At 48.3% G+C, this 22,959-nt stretch overlaps 1 protein-coding gene across 20 annotated transcripts in view; it reads left to right on the forward strand.

Annotated features, from left to right (window-relative positions):
* The window catches only part of PPP1R21 (protein phosphatase 1 regulatory subunit 21), a 118,665-nt gene that overhangs the window by 41,403 nt on the left and 54,303 nt on the right, over positions 1 to 22,959 (forward strand). For 19 of the 20 annotated variants that reach the window (XM_078602635.1, XM_078602636.1, XM_078602637.1 and 16 more), the window contains 6 exons: positions 5,568 to 5,714; positions 11,391 to 11,501; positions 12,054 to 12,218; positions 14,141 to 14,199; positions 18,469 to 18,563; positions 20,442 to 20,494. In XM_078602635.1, the coding sequence (XP_078458761.1) occupies positions 5,568 to 5,714; positions 11,391 to 11,501; positions 12,054 to 12,218; positions 14,141 to 14,199; positions 18,469 to 18,563; positions 20,442 to 20,494 (630 nt within the window). The remainder of the gene's footprint in view (positions 1 to 5,567; positions 5,715 to 11,390; positions 11,502 to 12,053; positions 12,219 to 14,140; positions 14,200 to 18,468; positions 18,564 to 20,441; positions 20,495 to 22,959) is intronic. The other variant, XM_078602634.1, reaches the window with a different exon arrangement.

The following is a 22,959-nucleotide window of genomic DNA, read 5'->3' on the forward strand; positions in this document are numbered from 1 at the left end:
CACGAGAACCGGCGCCCTCGGAGACCGCAGTTCAGACGGGGTTTTATGACCGACGGAAACGGAATCATCCGTCGCTGGTGGAGGCCCGTCCTTTGCAGAATCCCGCGCATCAGACCGGCCCGAAATCGAGGCATCTTGCAGCCGCAGCCTCGGCGGGGTCGGAGGAACAGCGGAAACAGGTGCTCCCGTCACCGTGGTAGGCCCACCCGGTGCAGAAATCCCCGTGTACGGTAGGATCACCGTCGGCCCGTCTACAGGAGGCACGACAGGCGCGCTTGCAGGTTGAACAGGCAAGGGCAGTGGCACGTCGGACGCGACAGACACCGGCAAGACAACGTTAGGAGATGACGCATCGACACGAGGGGCAACGTAGGGCTTTAACCGGGACGTGTGGACGTACCAACGGCACTACCCGACACGAACGCGCGCAGACTGGGGACTAGGAACCTCAATGAGCACCACTGGGCCATGCCAGGGTTTGTGCAATTTAGGGGAGGTCCCCACCGGCACAAGGTGGGCAGGGGAGCCAGGCCATGTCCCCCACCCGCCAAGGGGACACACGATGAGAGTGCCGGGCGCACCGTTTGTTCCGGGCCTGGGTCTTGGCCGTAGCCAATCAGGCCGCGTCCCGCGCTTCCTCCACGCACCGAACCGACTCGCGAATATATTCAGGGAGGGTTCTAACAGGACCCTTCGCCCGCGTGTCAAGTTGCATTTCCACAGGCGGCACATTCTAGCGACCGTACATTAAAAGGAAAGGTGAATACCCCGTCGACGCATGCGGTGCCATCCGGTAAGCGGAGAGCATTCCCGGGATATGCAAATCCCAATCGGCCTGCTTCTCGCTAACCGTATGGCAGAGCATGGCCGACAGGATCCAGTTCAACCGTTCAACCATCCCGTCAGTTTGTGGATGGTATGGAGAGGTCCGGACCTTCTTAGTTCCCAATGCGTCGCACACATCCCGCAGTAGGTTCGAAGAAAAATTTCGCCCCTGGTCCGTGAGCAGTCGTTCCGGCGCCCCCTTGTCCATCACGTACCCGAACAGGAATGCTTCCGTGATAGACGACGCCGACTGGTCAGGCAAAGGCCAAGCCATTGGCCATCGCAAAAAATATTTGACTCTGACCAACAAAAATTTGTTTCCCCGAGCGGACGGGGGAAAGCGCCCCAGAATGTCCAACGCCACCAATTCGTTAACCCGCGTCACAGTCGGGGCATGACCGAATGTGCCCAACAATGTCAGTCGTCATGCCATTCCAAAAATAATCACGTTGCAACGTCAACAATGTTTTCTGCACCCCAAGATGTAGCAACTTCTCAGCGTGCAGAGTCCGAATCAACTCGTATTGCAGTGACAACGGAACGACCAGGCGCCAGCGACCCCGCAAGTCCTCTCTCCACATCAACAACCTGTCCCGGAGAGCCGCTCCCGGCATCCCATCAGACGACGAACACCCTTTCGACTGTGCAGCCTGACCACGCAAGGCCACAAGCGAGTCATCGAGCAATTGTTCCCGAACCCACACGGAACGCGGCAAATTCAAAACCCCATCAGCCGGCTCCGGATACGTGGAGTCCGCGGGCTTCTCCACAGCGGATATGACCGGCCCCGACGGCCGTGGAACATGCATGCACCTATTCGTGCCCGAGGCACACGCGCAGGCCGACCCATGCGGCAGTCTGGAGGCGCATCCGCATTAGCGTGACGCGAAGCCCTACGGTAATGAATGTCAAACGAGAACTCCTGCAAAGTTTCCAGCCATCGTGCCTGCTGGCCAGATGGCTGGTCAACTTTCAGGGAGTATTGCAAAGTCGCATGGTCCGTGCGTACAATGAATTTCCGGCCATACAGATACGGACGGTATTGGCGGACAAAATGCACGATAGCCAACAATTCCCGCCGGGTGACGCAATAGTGTGTCTCCGCCGGAGAGAGAACGCGACTCCCGTAAGCCACAACGTGTTCGACGCCCCCCTTACACTGCGATAGGACGGCGCCAATACCCGTGACACTAGCGTCGGTATCCAAAATGAAGGGCAAAGCGAAATCAGGGTAATCCAGCGTCGGCGCCGAAGCCAATCAATCGATCGCGCAGGCCGCGAAACGCCTCCTCCGGCCCCCATTTGAACCGCTGATTCTTCGCCGTAAGGAGGTGCAGCGGCCTAGCGATCATAGCGAAATTTGGTACAAATCTGCGGTAATAGGAAGCGAACCCGACAAATCGAAGTACGTCACCGGAGTCGGCCAGTCCCGGAACGCAGGCCGTCTTGTCCGAGTCCGTGGCCACACCATCAGGGCTGACAATGTGACCCAAATAGCGCACAGAGTGTTGCAAAAGGTGACACTTCTTAGACTTAAATTTCAAATTAGCGGAACGCACCCTAGCGAAAACAGCATCCAATCTCTGAAGATGCTCCTCAAACGTGCGACTGAAAACAATGACGTCGTCCAAATATATCAGGCACGTCTCCCACTGCAGGCCGGTCAACACGAGTTCCATTAACCTCTGGAACGTAGCAGGGGCGGCGTTCAATCCCATCGGAAGACAATTAAATTGAAAAAGCCCCTGCGGCGTACAGAAAGCCATCTTTTCTCTTGAGGACTCGTCCAGGGGAAGCTGCCAGAACCCCTGAGGAGAGGTCGAGGATCGAAAAAAATTTCGCCCCAGACAAGGCATCGAGGGAATCATCCATACGCGGCAAGGGGTACGCGTCTGCAACCGACACTTTATTCAGCTTCTGAAAATCTACACAAAATCGCAGGCTACCTTCCTTCTTCTTCACCAGAACAACCGGAGCACCCCATGGGCTATTGGACGGAGAGATAATATCAGCGGCCAACATATCATCTACTGCGCCGTGGACGTGATCCCTCTCCGAGGGGCTCAACCGATGCGGATTCATACGTATGGGACTAGCATCCCCAGTATCAATGTAATGGGAAAGCAGTGAGGTGCGTCCCAGATCGAAATCATCCTTGCTAAAGACGTCGGAATATTTGTACAGCAGCGCGCGAAGCGCGGACCGCTGGTACGTAGTCAAGGATGCGTTTTCCTGACACAACCCGGCGATCCATCGATCGTCCGGCGACGTAGAAGCCGAAACCCCCGCCACAAGACCCCGGCAATCCCCTTCAGCGTGGGCTGTAAAAGCGGTAGTGGCATGGGCCAAGACTGTACCGGCTGGCACCACAACATTGTCCGCGCCTCCGTTCAAAACTTGTAAAAACGGAGGCTGACCCGGCCGAACAATCGTCCGGGCTGCGACTAGCGCCAAGCCGCCCGTAACGGCGTTGGACGGCGACAGCAACACACCCGCCGCCCCCTGAACCCCAGGCACGGGTTTCCGATAGCACAGCGGAATGAGCATCTGCGAGCCCGGAGGAATGTCGACCGAGACGTCGGCTAGCGCCTGCACCGGGAGGTCTGGGGCGGACCGGCCCCACGGCAACGGCAGAAAGAAAATCTTACGGCCCGCCGGTAACTCAATGCAACCCTGATCGACCCTTATCTTAATTGGCATCTTTGCCAGGAAATCGGTCCCCAATAAGCAAGGCACTGCGAGGGACCTGGAGATCAACACCGTCCCCAAAGCTGACACATCCCCAACGGAAATGCGTGCTTCCACCTGACCCACGATGCCCATACTCCCCCCGTTAGCAGCAACATATGCATCGAAACCCGGACGTACCTGCGACGGCGGAATAGATAGGAGATGGAAAATGACGTCCGAGACGATAGTGGTGGACGCGCCCAAATCGACTAAAATCCGCACGGTAACATGCCAAGTCGGTCCGCCGCCCGGCCCCACAGCGTCCCGGCGATCCGCCGACGAGGGCCCCTCGCGTGGCACCCTTCCCCTCCGTGGAACCCACTGGCCCGCCACCGCAGTAAGATCGCCAGGCCCCGCATCGTCCGGGATGAAGACGACCTTCGACGGTGTCCAACCCACGGGTTTCCCATCAACGGCCGGATTGCCCGCCCAGGCGGCCATCTGCGCCCAACGGCGCAAGTTAAACTGCGCGTCGAGGCACTTGGCTGCCAACCGGGAGGTTAGCTGCTCGTGGCCGCACACGGGGAGTGGAATGCCCAGATCCTTGGACAACTCCAACATCTTCCCCAGTATCAAGGGCTCCAACAAGTTGGGCTCGGTCTCGGGGTACGCGGCCATGGCCAGCGCAATCACAGCGCCACGGAAGGCCACGGGTGATTCCTCCGGTGCCCGTTGCCTTTGGACAAATCTGAGATGAGCATCGTCCGGTGGCTCGTATGCTTCCGCCATTTCGTCGAAAGCCCCCTTTAGCGTCGCCTTCCTAGCAGCCGGGATGGAGCAGAAAAACTTCAAAGATGCATCATCGAGGAGCGTCGTCAGAACCTCCAAGGCCTCCTCCTCCGTCCACTTGGCGGAGCGGACAGCTGATTCGAAACACCAAGCGAATGCGCTCCAATCCCCACCAACGGCAAATTCCTTTATAGTCGTCAGACGGTGGCTGCGGGTCCCGCCGCTGCTGTCACCCGAAGTGGCCGTCCCACACGGCGGTGACAAAATGGCGGCTTCCCGCCAGTCTGTCGTGACCGCGCCCAAAATGGCGGCGTCTTGCCACGTGTCAGGAAAAACGGTAAGCCTCGCAGAGGCCGCAATGGCGGACGGCCCGGGCCCACCCGAAGCTTCCCCCCTCAGAGGCCTGCCTTGTGGTTGTCCCGGCGCCGTCGCCGGCACGACCAGGGTGACCAAGTCCAGCAAAACGGCCCGCAGCGAATCAATCTGCTCCGCCACGAGCCGCCAGCCGTCCTCGGCGCCCGGAGACGTAGACGGGCCTGCTCCCGCGACGACATCTTGCACTCCCGCAGTGTCGACTACCGCCGACCCTTCCGCGCCCTCCGTGTCCGGGACCGCCACCGCTGGAGGAAGGTCCCCGTCGTCATCCGAAGAAGGCGTTGGTTGATTCTTCTTTTTGAGATGCTTTGACATCTCGAACTACTTCTTGCACCAGTGTAATAAAGAACTTCGCCACTCTTTGCTTGGTCTCCGTTACTCTTGATTTAGGTCAACACCCGCACCTCGCTGGTCCCGACACCGGACCAGCTGTTCCTCGCGACGCGCCCTGCATGCGCTCTTCCGTCAGTCTTTCCAGCTCCCCCCGCTCCGCACACCGCTGGTTGACGGTGTGCTGAGCCCGTGCAGCCAAGTGGCTGATGGCACGGAATCCCTATGGCCACCCAATGTGGTCCCGCTTCTTCACTCCAACAACTGACCCGGAGCCCTTCCGGGCTCCCACCTATATCCCCTTCACCACGTGACCCTGTCTTCTCCCTCACACCACGTGCCTTCGAACCTTCCAGATCTCGCCCCTCCATCGCGCGCTGCTGGCTCCGCCCCTAGGTTACGCCCCCACTCACCTCGCTTCCGATTGGACCCGAGGTGATCGGGGACCTTCACATATGCCCCCATACTGGCTCCGCCCCCCAATACCCCGGCCCATGTGATTGGCCCAAAGGCCAGCAGCGAACCCCGCTTGCGCTCACATTACAAATAGAACAAACTTGACGCGTGTGCGGGTACAGGAGCAGCTGAAGGGTCGGGAGCAGAGCGTGCGGCGTCTGGAGCAGGAGATGGACAGTCTGACATTCAGGAACCAGCAGCTCGCCAAGCGTGTGGAACTCCTGCAGGGGGAGCTGGAGTCCATGGAGACACGAGGGAAAAAGAGCAAGGTTTCAGCTTCATCACCATCTTCACATTGCCATCACCATACTCACATCATCATCACCATCTCGATTTAAAGCTTTCGTGACTGCAGGGATTCATCTTCTTGGTTCTTTCGGTAAAGTCACGTAGAAGGGAAGTAATAAAATAATGAAAATAAAACATAATAAAATAATTCTCACGACGTTTCGGCCACAACGCAAGCAGCCGTCATCAGGTGAAACCAGGTCTGTCGAGGCGACAGCGTCTGAATGAAACAGCACATGTGCTTGGAGCATATATATAAGCTGGGTTGGGAGGGGGGGGGGAAAGGGCGTCTTGACAAAAGAATTTGCATATCAAGAGGAATATAGCATATTTATGGGAAATGCAGGTATGTGATTAGTACTACTTATGTCCGTGCATTATGCAGGATTAGCAGCATCCAAGGGAGGGGATATGGGAAATGCAGGTATGTGAATTAGTGCTACTTTGCCCGTGCATTATGCAGGATTAGCAGCATCACAGGGAGGGGATAGGGGTAGCATTAATAAAGGGAAGAAGTGTTAATAGTATGTAGCTGCAGTAACTAAAACCACCACGTAAACAACTAAAGTATAAACTACATAGTATCATCATTATACTAAATATACTCTACAATAAGCTGAGTTACTAACAGTAAGTAATACATTACAATTCTACGTCGTAAAAAATATAATATGCTTCCATCTAAACTTTATTCTCTTACATCACACGAGTCTACACCGTACTATATACTGCCATAGACAAACCCAACATTAAATTATATACTGTATTGCTATAAACCACCCTATACCTTATCCGTTGTAATATTACACTATGTATTATTCTACCCACCCTAATGTATATCACACTGCTGTATATTCACTATACAATTACGATATTATATATTACTTCGTACATTGTATTAAGCATATACATTTTTATACTATTTGTTATTATACATTGTACCGTTGACCGTCGTGTGAAAGATACTAAGAGGAAGAAACAAGATATGTCAATGCAGCGGAGCAAAGAATCCATTCCCTGCGGAGAATACAATGCCAGTGAGTGGAACGCGGTCTGAAAGTCACCGAAAACGTGAACACAATCAGTTAAGATCCGAAATGGTTTATTACGTCCTTCCAATGATTGCTAAGCCAGAATCCATCTTCTCGGTTGAAATTGTCTCTGTGTTTGTATATGTGGATCGCCTCATGAACGAATCTCTCATGGTAGCCAGATGGCTTGCAGAGAACCTCTGTCTTGGAGAAGTCAATATCATGTGAGCCCACTGAATTGTAACAGTGATCTGCCACGGCTGAGGTGTTTGTCCTACCGTGTTTCAAGTCTGCTTTATGTTCACGGATGCGGTCCCAGACATGTCGTTTGGTTTCTCCAATGTAACTGCTACCACAGAGGCAACTTAGTTTGTAGACGCCAGGGTACTGTATGTCTGGAACCACATGGTTCAATGAGCCACTCTGTCTACAGGAAAGTCACCCATACGGATGCTTACCTAAAACCGGATTCCCACCACCATCCATCCCAGAAGAATTCCCTCATCAAGACATACAGTACCCTGGCGTCTACAAACTAAGTTGCCTCTGTGGTAGCAGTTACATTGGAGAAACCAAACGACATGTCTCGGACCGCATCCGTGAACATAAAGCAGACTTGAAACACGGTAGGACAAACACCTCAGCCGTGGCAGATCACTGTTACAATTCAGTGGGCTCACATGATATTGACTTCTCCAAGACAGAGGTTCTCTGTAAGCCATCTGGCTACCATGAGAGATTCGTTCATGAGGCGATCCACATATACAAACACAGAGACAATTTCAACCGAGAAGATGGATTCTGGCTTAGCAATCATTGGAAGGACGTAATAAACCATTTCGGATCTTAACTGATTGTGTTCACGTTTACGGTGACTTTCAGACCGCGTTCCACTCACTGGCATTGTATTCTCCGCAGGGAATGGATTCTTTGCTCCGCTGCATTGACATATCTTGTTTCTTCCTCTTAGTATCTTTCACACGACAGTCAACGGTACAATGTATAATAACAAATAGTATAAAAATGTATATGCATAATACAATGTACAAAGTAATATATAATATCGTAATTGTATAGTGAATATACAGCAGTGTGATATACATTAGGGTGGGTAGAATAATACATAGTGTAATATTACAATGGATAAGGTATAGGGTGGTTTATAGCAATACAGTATATAATTTAATGTTGGGTTTGTCTATGGCAGTATATAGTACGGTGTAGACTCGTGATGTAAGAGAATAAAGTTTAGATGGAAGCATATTATATTTTTTACGACGTAGAATTGTAATGTATTACTTACTGTTAGTAACTCAACTTATTGTAGAGTATATTTAGTATAATGATGATACTATGTAGTTTATACTTTAGTTGTTTACGTGGTGGTTTTAGTTACTGCAGCTACATACTATTAACACTTCTTCCCTTTATTAATGCTACCCCTATCCCCTCCCTGTGATGCTGCTAATCCTGCATAATGCACGGACATAAGTAGTACTAATCACATACCTGCATTTCCCATAAATATGCTAAATTCCTCTTGATATGCAAATTCTTTTGTCAAGACGCCCTTCCCCCCCCCCTCCCAACCCAGCTTATATATATGCTCCAAGCACGTGTGCTGTTTCATTCAGACGCTGTCGCCTCGACAGACCTGGTTTCACCTGAGGACGGCTGCTTGCGTTGTGGCCGAAACGTCGTGAGAATTATTTTATTATGTTTTATTTTTATTATTTTATTACTTCCCTTCTACGTGACTTTACCGAAAGAACCAAGAAGATTAATTTTTAGAACTTTCGTGACTGCAGGAATTATTATTTGTTTCTTTCGGTTAAGTCACGTCTAAAGATAAAATAATAAATTAAATTAAATAATAGAATACGACGTTTCGATTGCAACACAAGCAATCATCATCAGGTATAATGAAATAGCGACATAAAATCTAACCAGAAAACTATAGACAGACATATTAGCAGACAGATATCACCAAGATACATAGAGAGAGCAACACAGGTAACAGAGAGAGGTGGTCGTCTCTGTGGGGTGGCCTTAAATAGACAGAGGAGGGCAGACGCAGAGAGAGGGAGGGGGGTTAGAGAAAAAATTAGCATATCAATGAGTGGACAACAAAACGTGGTGCTGCAAGTGCGATGACACGGCAAGCAAGCCTGAAAATCAGGAGAAGGACACACTAAAATTAAATAACCTAGTAAAATATCGAAATGTAATGTAATACAACACAGAGGGTCGGCCAACACACAATTAACGCATAGCCTGGTTCATTACGTATTTCAAAGACCCTCTGTGTTGTATTACATTACATTTCGATATTTTACTAGGTTATTTAATTTTAGTGTGTCCTTCTCCTGATTTTCAGGCTTGCTTGCCGTGTCATCGCACTTGCAGCACCACGTTTTGTTGTCCACTCATTGATATGCTATTTTTTTCTCTAACCCCCCTCCCTCTCTCTGCGTCTGCCCTCCTCTGTCTATTTAAGGCCACCCCACAGAGACGACCACCTCTCTCTGTTACCTGTGTTGCTCTCTCTATGTATCTTGGTGATATCTGTCTGCTAATATGTCTGTCTATAGTTTTCTGGTTAGATTTTATGTCGCTATTTCATTATACCTGATGATGATTGCTTGTGTTGCAATCGAAACGTCGTATTCTATTATTTAATTTAATTTATTATTTTATCTTTAGACGTGACTTAACCGAAAGAAACAAATAATAATTCCTGCAGTCACGAAAGTTCTAAACATTAAGATTGAACCACTTCTACGGGGAAGTTTTAAACTTATCTTCTTTTTTCTCTCTCTCTGACTACTTGCTCTCTCTGCCTGTGTCCTCTCTTTGGAATGTGCACACTTAAATTCTAACTTAGCAATCTTTGAAATACGTAATGAACCAGGCTATGCGTTAATTGTGTGTTGACCGACCCTCTGTGTTGTATTACATTACATTTCGATATTTTACTAGGTTATTTAATTTTAGTGTGTCCTTCTCCTGATTTTCAGGCTTGCTTGCCGTGTCATCGCACTTGCAGCACCACGTTTTGTTGTCCACTCATTGATATGCTAATTTTTTCTCTAACCCCCCTCCCTCTCTCTGCGTCTGCCCTCCTCTGTCTATTTAAGGCCACCCCACAGAGACGACCACCTCTCTCTGTTACCTGTGTTGCTCTCTCTATGTATCTTGGTGATATCTGTCTGCTAATATGTTTGTCTATAGTTTTCTGGTTAGATTTTATGTCGCTATTTCATTATACCTGATGATGATTGCTTGTGTTGCAATCGAAACGTCGTATTCTATTATTTAATTTAATTTATTATTTTATCTTTAGACGTGACTTAACCGAAAGAAACAAATAATAACCAAGAAGATCATCACCATCTTCACATTGTCAGTCATCATCATCTTCACATTGTCAGTCATCATCATCTTCACATTGTCATCATCATCTTCACATTGTCATCATCACCTTCATATTGCCATCACCATTGTCATATTATCATCATCATCCCTATCTTAACATTGTCGTGATCTTCAGATCTGGTGGGATGATGGGTAGAGTCACCCCTCAACTGGAATTTTAACCTCGCAGCTTTCTGATCATGAATAGCACTATTTCGTGCAAAGGATGCCATTCAAAGTGCTGTACAGATTTTAAAAAACATTGTTAATAGACTGATGATGCTCACTGTATCTTCGTGGTTAGCGATTGGTCACTTGGACGAGTAAAATTAGCCATTTGTGCATGGTCGTTGGACAACACGATTTAGTTCTGCGAAGGAAGCATAGTTATCAGATTAATTAGAAGCACGTGTATAATGACATAAAATTAACGCAAGACGCCAGCCACTTTACAGATATATAAGAAGCGGCGTGCTCAGCCGATGGGTCCACAAAGGGAGGGCAGCAGACAGCCGAGTCCTCACCTGCCACCGGTGGCTTGGGAAGTAACCGAGGCGCTTTGCAGAGAATTAAGAATGGTACAATAGCGTGTGTGTGAATGTAATGGTGGAGGTGAAGTGAATGAAATAGATGAGAGGAAGAAATGGGAGCGAATCTGTGATGCGTGAATTCGGTGAAAGCGAAATCGATGACGGTAGGATGATGATACGTGGATTGAATTAATGTTTACGGATGAATTACCTCGCCTTCTCCATTCTCGTCACGCTTATCTGGGGTAGCTGGGATTGAAGCGCAAACAACACGGTTACATTCAGTTACTGTTGTCAGCACTATGCAGTGGTGGGGGGGGTGGTAGGACAAAATGGGGGCAAATTTCCTCCGGGGCCTGACACAGAGGGGAAGGGCCCATTGCGGGCACTGCTAACAAGCGGAGGTGGGGAGGGCTCCATGCAGCATTCGGCTCAGGGCCTACGGGAACCTTTGGGCAACCCCTGATTGCAATGCCACGTGGTGTTGTAATAATAAAAAGGGTGTCTGTGCACTGTGTTTGGGCAACATGATTTTTAAGTGATTAGTGTGCTTGTTTACCTGAAGAGATAAAGGCGTGAGATGGTTAAGTGATGGGGGGGTGGGGGGCTGCTGCTGGGATCGGTGTGTAAGGAGAGCCGGGATGTTTTGTCACTACTGCTCATTGATGATTTGTTGTCTCAGCCGCGTGCGGGCGAGCCGGTGGCCTCCGTCCCTGTGTTCCCGGCGCGGGAGAGCGTGTTCAACGAGGACCTACAGAAGAAGATTGGGGAGAATGAAGAGCTGCACAAGCAGGTGGCCGTGCCCTCCCCCACGTCGGTCACTATCCACATTCCAGCCATCTGTGAATGGTAGAGAGAACAGCTGTACTCGCAGATACAGTCAAGGAAGGTTTGTTGTTTGGCGCTGTGAAACCTAGGCCATGACAGGCACGATCAGCTGACACTCGTCCTAACTTCCAATCTGGACGCCCACCTGTAACTGAACCAGGTTCTCATTGCAGAGTTGGTGTTCTCAGCCCAATCCCCAATAAATGCACAAAAAATTATAAATTATTAATCATCAGCAGGAGCTTTGTGTAATGATTTTACGTGGCCTTTAACTGTGCACAGTGTTCAGTTGTACTGCTGGCTGTGGTAGTTCCACAATGAACAGGGTTTTGAGAGAGAGAGAGGAGAGCAGGGATACAGAGAAAATTAACGCGTGCGTGAAACCGGCTGGGCCAAGTGACCAGAATGCGGGGAAGGAGCCAGTGAAACATAAGAGAAGCTCAAAGCCGTACTCTCACATGTCCTCAATAAAGCGCCATCCCGCGTGTGTCCGCTGCATTGTCATGCGATTAAGCAGCTGTATGAGGTGGCGGACAAGCACGAACGCGAGCAGGCCGCCCTGCGTGAGCGACTCGCCTGGCTGGAGGAGCAGGTGTCGAGCCAGGACAACGTAGCCCAGGCGCTGCGCTCGGCACACGCCCAGACCACGGAGCAGCTGCAGCACGACAGAGCACAGCAAGAGGTACCAATGACTGCCACCTTGACCGCCACACGGATCCCCTAGAGCAGTGGTTCTTAACCTGGGGTGCACGCACCCCCTGGGGGGTTGCGAGATGCCCTTTTTTGGGGGTGCGAGACATGGCCAGATTTATTTAGAAGGTAAATCAGTGAAACACAAATTAAGCATGGGTATGAAGAGTCCATTATCTTCATTAATATATATTTTTTTGGGTTAGATCGCATAAATATATAAATGTGTCATTAAACCCGACACAGCCAATTTGCAAGGTTTGTCATGCATGTGCATTATGCAAGCCCATTGTTCTTGTACCGCCTATCGATTGTGTGTACTAAAATAGCCATACCAGTTATTGTTCAACAGTAATCCCTATTGAAGTATGGTCACCTGTATAGGCATGCATTTAAACAATGTATTTTTTGATAATTTGCTTCGAAACAGCGCTAAGTCTAGTTATCCGAACAATTAAAATTATTTTTATTTCTCTCAATTTTCATAGATTCTCTAATTAGTATTGTCCAGTAGTAACTAATTTGGCACAGAACTTCAACATCAAAATCAATTTAGTGTCCTTGTTGGCCCGCGTGTTCTGCCACTGCCGACAATTGTATTTGGGGGTATTTAATATTTATTTGATGTTCTTTTAGTTTACTGCTGATTATTTGTCCTGTTTGCCCAACATAGCATTTGCCACCAGTGCACTTAATCCAGAACACACCTTCTGTTGATAGCTTCGGTAATACATCTTTTGTACCAGATATTGATTTCTTTATTTTATGTATCGTGCCAAATCTGACTCAGACGTTTTGTTTTTACAAACATCTGGTTAATTTATCAGTTACTCCCGCAATGTATGGTATTTTAATAGTTTTAATTACTTGGTACGTTTCAACGCTCGTATTATTTGTTTTGGTTTCGGAATTCAGTGCCCTGTTGGTTTATGCATCATTGTAACTATTCAGTTGTAGCACTGCTTTAACAGCTCTTCAACTCACCAGTGTGCTGTATTAGTAATGAATTGGCATCTTCTGTTTATGTAACAAACCTTACTAATTGGCTGTGACGGGTGGTGGTGGGTTTAATGACACATATTTACGCGGTCTAACCCCGAAAAAGCTGTATGGATGATATTGGTCGCGAAAGTCTACTTGTTAAAATCATTATCTTCCTTTAAAGCTTTCTTGACTGCAGGATTCATATTATTGGTTCTTTCGGTAAAGTCACGTAGAAGGGAAATAATACAATAATATAAATATAAAACAATAACAATTATCACGACGTTTTGACTGCAACACAAGCAATCATCAGGTGTGAAATCCACAGCAAGAACATCTTCTTGCGAGAATTTTTTTTTGTTTTATATTATTTTATTATTTCCCTTCTACGTGACTTTACCGAAAGAACCAAGAATATACATTATCTTCCTGTTGGAAATGTGGATAATTTAAAGAATGGACATGGAATTTGTTAAGAGCTTGCCAACATTGTTTCTTGGGTTAAGAGTAACTGAGTGGCTAATTCCGTGCATAATTACAGATGCAGTTGAGGGTCTGAATTAAAACGTTATTTAAGAATGTGTATTGCACTCACTTCCCACCGCACGTAGCCAATTATGCTTATAGTGTGAATGTGTCACAGACAGTGTCTCAGTGTTTTGTAAGTTACCTCTACGTCACGGTACCTGTGTACGAGCACAAACAGATGAAGGAAGTCTTCCTCGTATAAATAAATAAAGTGACTTATGAATTAGTTCATGATATCCATAATTTATAATGTTGGCTATTCATCGATTGCAGTACCCACATTATTACAGATAATACTTTGTGCTTGAATACTGCTTGTTGACAATTTTTTTAAATAATTTTGTGCGTTTGTTATTTTGAATTATTCTTATAGGCCGTTCTTTGTTGCGCACGGTATCACAGGTGAAAGTGCAGGCTCTGGAGAGGGAAGCCAAGGAATGTCGACTGCGTGCAGAGGAATGGTGAGCTGCAAACACACATTAGCACATAAGTGTGTTCCCCTCTGCGTGCGTTCTCCTCTGTACGTGCCCCTATGCGTGCGTGTATGTGCCCTTCTGTGTGTGTGTCTCTGTCTATGTGTGTGCCCCTCCAAGCGTGCCTCTGTGTGGCTGAGTGGGTCGGTCATTTAGCCACTTTGGGGAGTCATGAATCGCCACATGTAGCCACGTGCTTGAGCAGCTTTGCTTCAGCCATATAAATGGGACCAAACCTTATTGTGGATCTGCATGCACATTGTCTATTTATGCACATATTTATGTATGGATACCTGTTAAGGGCATATGTTTATGTACCCTCATGTGTGTATAGCTGTGTGTATGTAACTTTGTATGAATTTGAATATGTGCGTACCTGTGTGAGTGAGGGAAACAACCCCCTACCTTGTGGTGCCGGACGGGCAACACTGTCGTGAGCAGTGCCGTGGGGGGAGGGCCAATTCTGATTGGCCTTTCCCCTCATGGCATTTGTAACCACCACAGCGGCTAAATGGGGGCTCTGGATGGGTGCGAGGGGCTGGTAACCCCTCCACCTTCAATTAATTACCACTAAACCACGTCGAAAATATCTAATAAATAAGCTTGTGCTTGAGGCCCCGGGGGGACAGGCGTCTATGACGTCTCCTGGCCAAACCCCATTTGGCGGAGCAAGGAGACTGAATCTTTACCCTCGGGGCTCCTCCAGAAACAACAAAAAACCACTACGTGTGGCCACGTGGAATGTTCGAACGCGCACTGCGATGCAGAGGTTGCGACTCCTCTGTCGGGAGCTGGACCGGTACCGCCTGGATCTCTTTGGTATTCTGGAGATCCCGTGGATCGGCTCTGACTCCTGCCACCATGAGGGGTGGATAGTCCTCTACACGGGGCAGAAGACTGCCAAACAACAGAGTATGGCTCTTCTTCTGAATAAAAGAATGAAGGGGGCGTGGGAGCGTGGCAGTGAGGTGTGGGAAGCTGTAAGCCCCAGGCTACTTTTGGCTCGCCTTCCCATCAATCAGAGGTGAGGAGTGGTGGTCGTTATTACTTATGCCCCCACTGAAGACGAACATCCGTGGAGGGATGCAGGCAAGGCCGATGAGTCAGATGCCTTCTATGACCTCCTGTCACAGGTGCTAGCTAAAGTGGCCCCTCGGGATAGAGTCATCTTGTAGGGTGACTTCAATGCCCGAGTTGGTCATGATGCTGGCACCTGGTCTGGAGTAATTGGAAGGCATGGGCCAGATCAGCTCAATAACAACGGCAGGAGGTTGCTAGATTTTTGTGCAGCCCATGGGCTTGTAATTACCAACACGCTGTTCCGGCATCGGCGCATCCACACCACATCATGGATGCATGCCGGGTCCAAGCAAGAACATCTGCTGGACTACATAGTGACGGCGAATGCGGGCCCATGTCCTTGACATCAGGACCTACCGTGGAGCTGATCTGCCCACTGACCATCGACTTGTCATCTGTAAGATGCGCCTGCCATTCTTCCACTCCGGTGGTGGTTGTACATCCAGGACCCCATTCAAACCCTTAGTGGCATGGTCTCAGCTAGCTGATGAAAGTTGCAAGCAAGAATTTCATCATCACTTGCAGCTGGGGTTGGCATCGTCCCCCACTCCTCCTGATGTCGAGGGGAAATGGACGAGGTTTAGGACTGTGGCTCATGCAGCTGCAATGGCTGCTTTGGGTACACGGTCCAGACCTCCCCAGAGACCCTGGCTGACAGAGGAGGTGTTCAGGCTAGCTGAGAAAAAGCGACAGGCCCACTCTCATCGGCTACAGCATCCCATGTCGGAGAATGAGGAGGTTTACCGCAGCCTTCGCTCAGAGGTTCATAAAGCCGTACAGCGCTGCAAGGATGGGTGGTGGTTGTAGGTTGCTGAGATGGAAACTGCCTCAGTAGTGCACAATCACATATCACTCTTTAATTCCATAAAGTAACTTGTAGCACCACACCAGTTACCTTAGGGATATAATTGTGATCATATCTCTGACACCAAGGAACAGGCTTGCAGGTTACTGAACATTTTTATGAGGTATTGGGGGAAGGGAAACCCCTCGGCTCAAATGACATCATGGGGCAAGGTGCCTCAAATATTATAGGAAGTAGCTGCTCCCTGTGTGTGAGTTATGGGCCATCTAATGCAGGAGTTCGAAGAGTGATCCAGAGCCTAGGACCAGCTAAAGTGCTAGGCAGGGATGATCTCTCAAGAAAACCGCAAAACAAGGGTGCCATTTTTGTGCTGACTGCCCTATATGACATCAGTACAACTTGTTTGATCCACAGAATGGGTTTTGCAGGATTGGAAGGATGCCTTGGTGGTTCCCAATTTAAAAAAATGGAGACCACATTGATTCTAACAACTACCGGGGTCATCTCCTTCCCCATTGTGCCAAGAAAGGTCCGGGCAAAGTTTATTCAACATTGCCTTGCCAGACATGTTGAGAAGAGGCGAGGGTGGTCCTGCATGCAGGGCATTATTTTCATCCGTCTCTACAGAAGAGGTGTAGGGAATTTAAATGGGACGTACATCTTTTCTTTATTGATCTGGTCAAGGCCTGTCATACCATCAATAGGTCAGAGCTTTGGGTTTTTTTTCGTGCTTTCAGGATCCTTGACTATGCTCGCAATCATGAAGAACCTTCATGATGGTGGGCAGGCTTGGGTGAAACTACATGGGTTTGAGTCTGAATAAAACTGTGTAACAAACATTTTTTTGTTCCTGGGTAGTAAGTGTTATTTTCTAATTGCTTATGCCTCAAAAGTACAGAAAATCGCTATTATTCCCCATAAACTTTGCTTTTGTGACCAGGACAGTGATATTTTGAAATGTACCTATTTTCAATGAGAAAATGTGTATATTTGTGTCATTCCTTCACATAAAGTCCTGGTCACAAAGCAAAAGTTTATGGGGAATAATAGCCATTTTCTATACTTTTGAGGCATAAGCAATTATAAAATAACACTGACTACCCAGGAACAAAAATCGTGTTACATAGTGTAATGTATTGTTCACCTTGGGGTGTGACGGTGATGTCCTCCTTCTCCACACTATCTTTGTATGTATGTATGTTGAACGTCTTTCGTACATGCTTTCTTTGACCATGTAGATCGAGACACTTTCCATTGCTGTACCGGAGGAATTTCCATCTGGTACAGATACAGTGGGAGGCTGATCGATGCCCGGGTGCGGTTTACTGATGGCTCCGTATTGGTCAACCGTGTTATGTATGCTAATGGTCTGGTTATTGCTGCTCACTTTGAGAAGGAGTTGGAGCAGCTACTGCTGAATCTGGAGCATGCTACAAGATTGGGGCTAACCAACCAAATATTCCACCCCCTCAACTTCCAATGAGTAATGGAGCAGTTGTGGAGAGAGTGGAAAAGTTTCCATACCTCGGCAGTGTGCTTATGACCAGCTCTGGTTTGGCATTGGTGGTCTCCATATCAGTTGAGTGGTATTATCTTTTCATTAGCTGCGTAACGCTGCGTAGAAGCTTTCTGGCCCATTGCTCCATATGACGGTCTGGGTCTTCTAGGCCACAGTTATGCCCTCCCTTCTCTGTGTTTAGAAAATGTGGAGTCCTTTAGAGGAAATCTGCACCAGTTGTTTTACATTTAAGCTGGCCTGCCTACGATCCATTCCCGGTTCAACCAGACTGGATAGTGTGAGGAGCTCAATTCCTTTAAAGATCCGGATATAGTCCCATTGGTGAGCTCCTCTTACAGGCAAAGCTGCATTGGTTAGGTCATATAGCCCTCATGCCCAGCCAGCAGCTTCTCTTTGACCAGATAGAGGGGACTAAATGGGCGCGGTATAGGCTAGAGAAGAGATGGACTCATGCGGTACAGGAGGATGCGGAGCTGAGTGGACTTGCCGAAGACTGGTACCTGCAGTGCCAAGATCGGCCTGTGTGGTGGAGCCTCGAGAAGGACGCTATTGAGCAGTTGGAGGCAGTCACCCTCCAACAACAGCGGAGGACATAAGAGCGATGCTCACAACAACGAGTAACATGCCTGGTGGATAAAACGCAGTAAGTGGGTGGAGTAGGGAGTACAGGTGGTGCATCTGCCAATCATCTCAGTCAGGCAACCCATCACACCTGGCTCTGTCCCGTGACCTCATGCCAGCGAACCTTGGACACTTCACGTGGCTTTAAAGTGCACATAGCCTGGCACAAGCATCGTGGTTATGTCACCGCCACTTAGTAGGAAATGGTCATTGTTGTTGTGTGCATGTGCAGTCAGCAGCAACTGCAGGAGGTCCGCGTTGACCTGGGTGGGCGTCTGGAGGAAGCCACCGTCATCATCCAGGAGCACATCCCCTTCAATGACACCAGTAACTTAACCCTGACCTTTAGTATTCTGTCCTTTTCATCAAATGCATCCAAAACGTTATGAATTACATCACATGCGTCATGAAACCATCCCAAATGTGATTTAAAAAATAATTGGACTAAATACAGGCAGACCTCGATTAGCACAAACCCATAGAACGCTGATTCATGATAGTGCTCTTTTTTCTTGGAGGAAATTTTTTACGGAATACATTTTTTTTTTATCGCTTTCGAGTGAAAACGAGCGGCGCCGAGGAACCGCACCCGCAGCCATATTTGTTTACATTTGCTCAGCCAATATAGAGCAACATACGCTCTAAGCCAACCGGCACACCACCCTCCACGATTTGATTATCACGATTCGTGGTCATAATTACATTTTTTAAAATTAATTTGTTATTCAGTGTTATTACAGTACGTTCTGAGTCATGCTGCGCTCGCCAGTTATTTTTTTAAATATACTCCATCTTCCCGTCTCCCACCGCTGCAGTTTATGAGTACAGTAGAATGCACTTGTGAGTCCAGTACATAATACTGATATAATACAAACAATATTATTTTTATTCATGGAATAATATTTACCGTTTGTATAATTATTATGATCGCTATTACCGATAACCCAATGAAGCCCTCATTGCTCATATGTAAGAAATAATGCCGTCAAGAATGCATCTCCATGTAGTATACAGTTGTAAAATTACCCCTTTTAGCACTGATTCGATTCGCGCTCACTTTTCCAAGAACACATCCTGAGCGCTAAGCGAGGTCTGCTTGTACATGGGGCAGTGACTTTGCCCAGCATCAGCATGTTCGTTGCTTGTTGCAGAGGTTCACGGGTTCAGTTCCAGCAGGCCACACTGATTAATACTGCAGGTGCATTACAGGGACTCCTCTACTTATGAACGAGTTAGGTTCCAGAGTTCTGTTCGTAATTTGTTCGTCTAACTTTGCTCCTGTCGATTCCAAACATGATGTATGGTATGTAAACTAAACACAGGGAATGGGTTTAAAAGTTGTAGAATCTCCTGTAGACGTAGGTCCCACCGGTTCTTTATGTTCTGCAGATGTAAATGCCTCCACCGCCAATTATTGCACAGCAGTTGAACTTCCGATTCTCAGTCAGAACAGGCAACTGGACATACGGACTGATTTGTTCATATCTCTGAAAGTTTATAAGTTGAATGTTCATAAGTCGAGGTGTTCCTGTAAATGTGATTCATGGTGACACTGCAGATCCGCCTCAACATGAGCAGTAGCCTCTAATTCAGCACTTGGTAGTGCTCCATTAAGAAGTGTGTAGAGCAGGTTTGCATTGTGCAAGTCATCCAATATGCTTATTAGTTCAAGGATTTTACTTCATCAAGCGACACTAGGCTGAAATAGTTAGAATTACATTTATAGGATGCTTTTGTAATGCAGTCATTGGTGGCTAGGCTGAAAACATCAACAAAACTACATTTAACTGTGGGGTTTAATCATAGGTGGCTGCATCCCCGATTCAAACCCAGGATCTCAATATTGTTAGCTCCGATACATTTAGGATGTAATTAGTGACAAGCTCGTAAATAGACAAAACTAATTACATGGAAATCACACAAACCACATTTGGTCCTTTTCAGTTTCACCTATTAAAGCCACTCCCAGGCTAATTTGAACAAGAAAGACATTTATTTTGATCTCATCTGTGGATAATATTTGCATTGTTCTTGTTTTTCAGCTTCAAGCATGAACCCGTAGACCCTAATAATCCTACAGGCACCATATTTGAGCTATTTTTCAGAAATCTGAAGTTCATTGCAATGTCTATTACTGGTATTGCTGTTAAAGTTATATTTACTTGATAATATAATAAGACCGCTTTTTCTGCTGTTGATCCCCAGGCATACCCGAGTTCAACACCTTAAATGTCCCAACCTATGACCGAGCACATCAGGTACGTTGTAACTATATATATGTATATTTGTATATGTTATGTGTGTAGTGGGTTCAATTGAGGCACACACTTGATCTTGGAGGCAACACGTTTATTCACTAACTCCAACAGGTAACTCTTTACTTAACTGGATAATGACTAAGGGTGGTGACCACCACGAGTAACTATACAATTGGAGGGGTGAACACCACAGGTGACTATTTACATACTGGATGGGATAACTACTAAATTGGACCAGGACAGCCAACACGCTGCCTGGTCCACGTGCACGAAGACCGGAGACCGAGGACCCACGAAGACGGAGGATTTCTTCCCAGAGATGAACAACCACGATCACCGCCGGGACTCTGCTTTTATCCGCTGCGACGTGGCCAGGCCCCGTGCTTGGCCACGCCCCTTTTCCAGATTCTTCTCGACGACTCAGGACCCACATCACGTGTTCCTCTCACCTCCTCCCTGGTCCTCGCTACCACCTCATCCGGTCATGTGCCCCCTCTGGTTCACCCAGACTGCCATGACCTCACCCCGACCTCTTCCCTGGTATACTCACTCAGGTGCCAGGGAGAGGCTCCGCACATACATTACCACTCACTCGGTACTGTCGCTACACTATAGTGACATTATCTATGACACTACATCACCACCACCCCCCCCCCCCCCCTTTTTGTAAAACACAGCCATCCCAGCTGTCAACAAACATTAACATCAATAAATAAATCTTGATTTGAAGCTTTCGTGACTGCAGGGATCCATACTCTTTGGTTCTTTTGGTAAAGTCATGTAGGTATAAAATAAAATAAATCACGACGTTTCGGGTGCAACACAAGCGTCCATCATCACCTGATGATGAAGAGTATCAATAAATAACCGGCGACCATGCAATAAATACAATATATACAAAATGTGCAGTTACTCAGAAGGGGGAAGAGAGAGATGGAGGAGAGAGAGGACTACAACAACAAACATTAAAGCAATGTAAACAACCCTGGTTACCCCCCCACCCCAAAAGCACATCCCTTGCCCTGTGTTTGTGACAGCACCCCTAAGCACGAGAAGGGCCAGGTTTAGCCAATGACCCAACCGTTTAAGGAGTGCGACAAGCAGCAAAACGGCGCAGGAACAATGCACGGCGGAGGGGAGTCACTTCAACCGGGCAGTTCTTGAACGAGTCCTTGTAGCCGGGCCCCCAGGTGAGAGGTGGGCATGAGCTCCCTGGAGGTCCCGGGGGGAACTTGAAGATGGCCTAACGGGCGCGGCCCCTCCCGAGGATCTGCAACGAAGGGCAGAGAACGGATGGGTAATGGTCGTTCCGCCGACCGTCCGGGATTAGCGCAGCCGGCAATGTCGGGGGTGTCAAGCGCTTCGATCCTGTGGGCAGAATCGCAGAACTCCCCTGAGGACCCACCTCAGCAGATGCGCACCCCAGCCTGACGGGCACACCCGACACTCGGCCCTTGTGCAATGGAGATGAAGGGATTTCAGAGGGAGCAACAAAAGGCTTAAGGCGTGACGGGTGTACAAACCAACACTGGCGACCGAACCGAATTTTCACACATTGTGGCCTTTTGGCCTGAATCACGTCGACTGGCCCTAGCCAAGGTTTGTACAATTTGGGGGACGTACCAATTGGGACTTGAGAGCCTTGTCAACCAGAGCCCATGTTTTACCTGATAGACGAAGCCCCACTTAGCCGCTCATTGGCCGACTGCCGTAATTTGGAATTTTCCCTGGACGCCTCCCGTGCCTCTGACACCCGTTGAAAGGAACGGCGCATGGACGCAGGCATGTTAACATTTACTTTTCTCGGGCCCGTGTTTAGTTGGACATCAATTGGGGGGTCCTGCTTCCACCCATACTTAACAAAACGGCGAGTACCAGTGGAAGCGTGAGGGGCCATTCTGTAGGCTGCGAGAACCCCGGGGACATGTAAGTCCCAGTCGCCTTGGGACTCGCTGACCTGCTGACTTAACATGGAGGTCAGAGTCCTGTGCAGTCGTTCCACAATCCAATCTGTTTTGGGATGATAGGGCGACATCCGAACTTTTTTTGTACCCAACAAGTCACACACCTCTTTCAACAATTTAGCAGATACATTTTTGCCCTGACCAGTGAGGAGGCACTTCGGAGCCCCCTTGTGCAACACGTAACTGTGGAAGAACGCCTCGGCGATAACCGCAGCCGACTGATTTGGAGGGTTGCAAGTGTTTTGTGCACCCCAAGGTGCATCAGCCGCTCATGCACCGCCCAGATGATCTTACCCCTTAGGACAGTGGGCACCACGATGCTGCAGCGGCGCAACCCGCCGTCTGAGTACATTAACAGGACCCCCTTTGAAGATGATAGGGGCTACCCCAAATCGGTTTGCCTTATCCCCAGCGTCCCTAACATGACGCCGCAGTTTGAATAAAGAGGCATCCTCCGCCTGGAGGCGTCCACACTCCACGTGGTTCAGACCGAGGGTGGAA

This window comes from Lampetra planeri, chromosome 18 (genome assembly GCF_965212315.1).
Source record: "Lampetra planeri chromosome 18, kcLamPlan1.2.h2, whole genome shotgun sequence".
Lineage (NCBI taxonomy): Eukaryota > Metazoa > Chordata > Hyperoartia > Petromyzontiformes > Petromyzontidae > Lampetra > Lampetra planeri.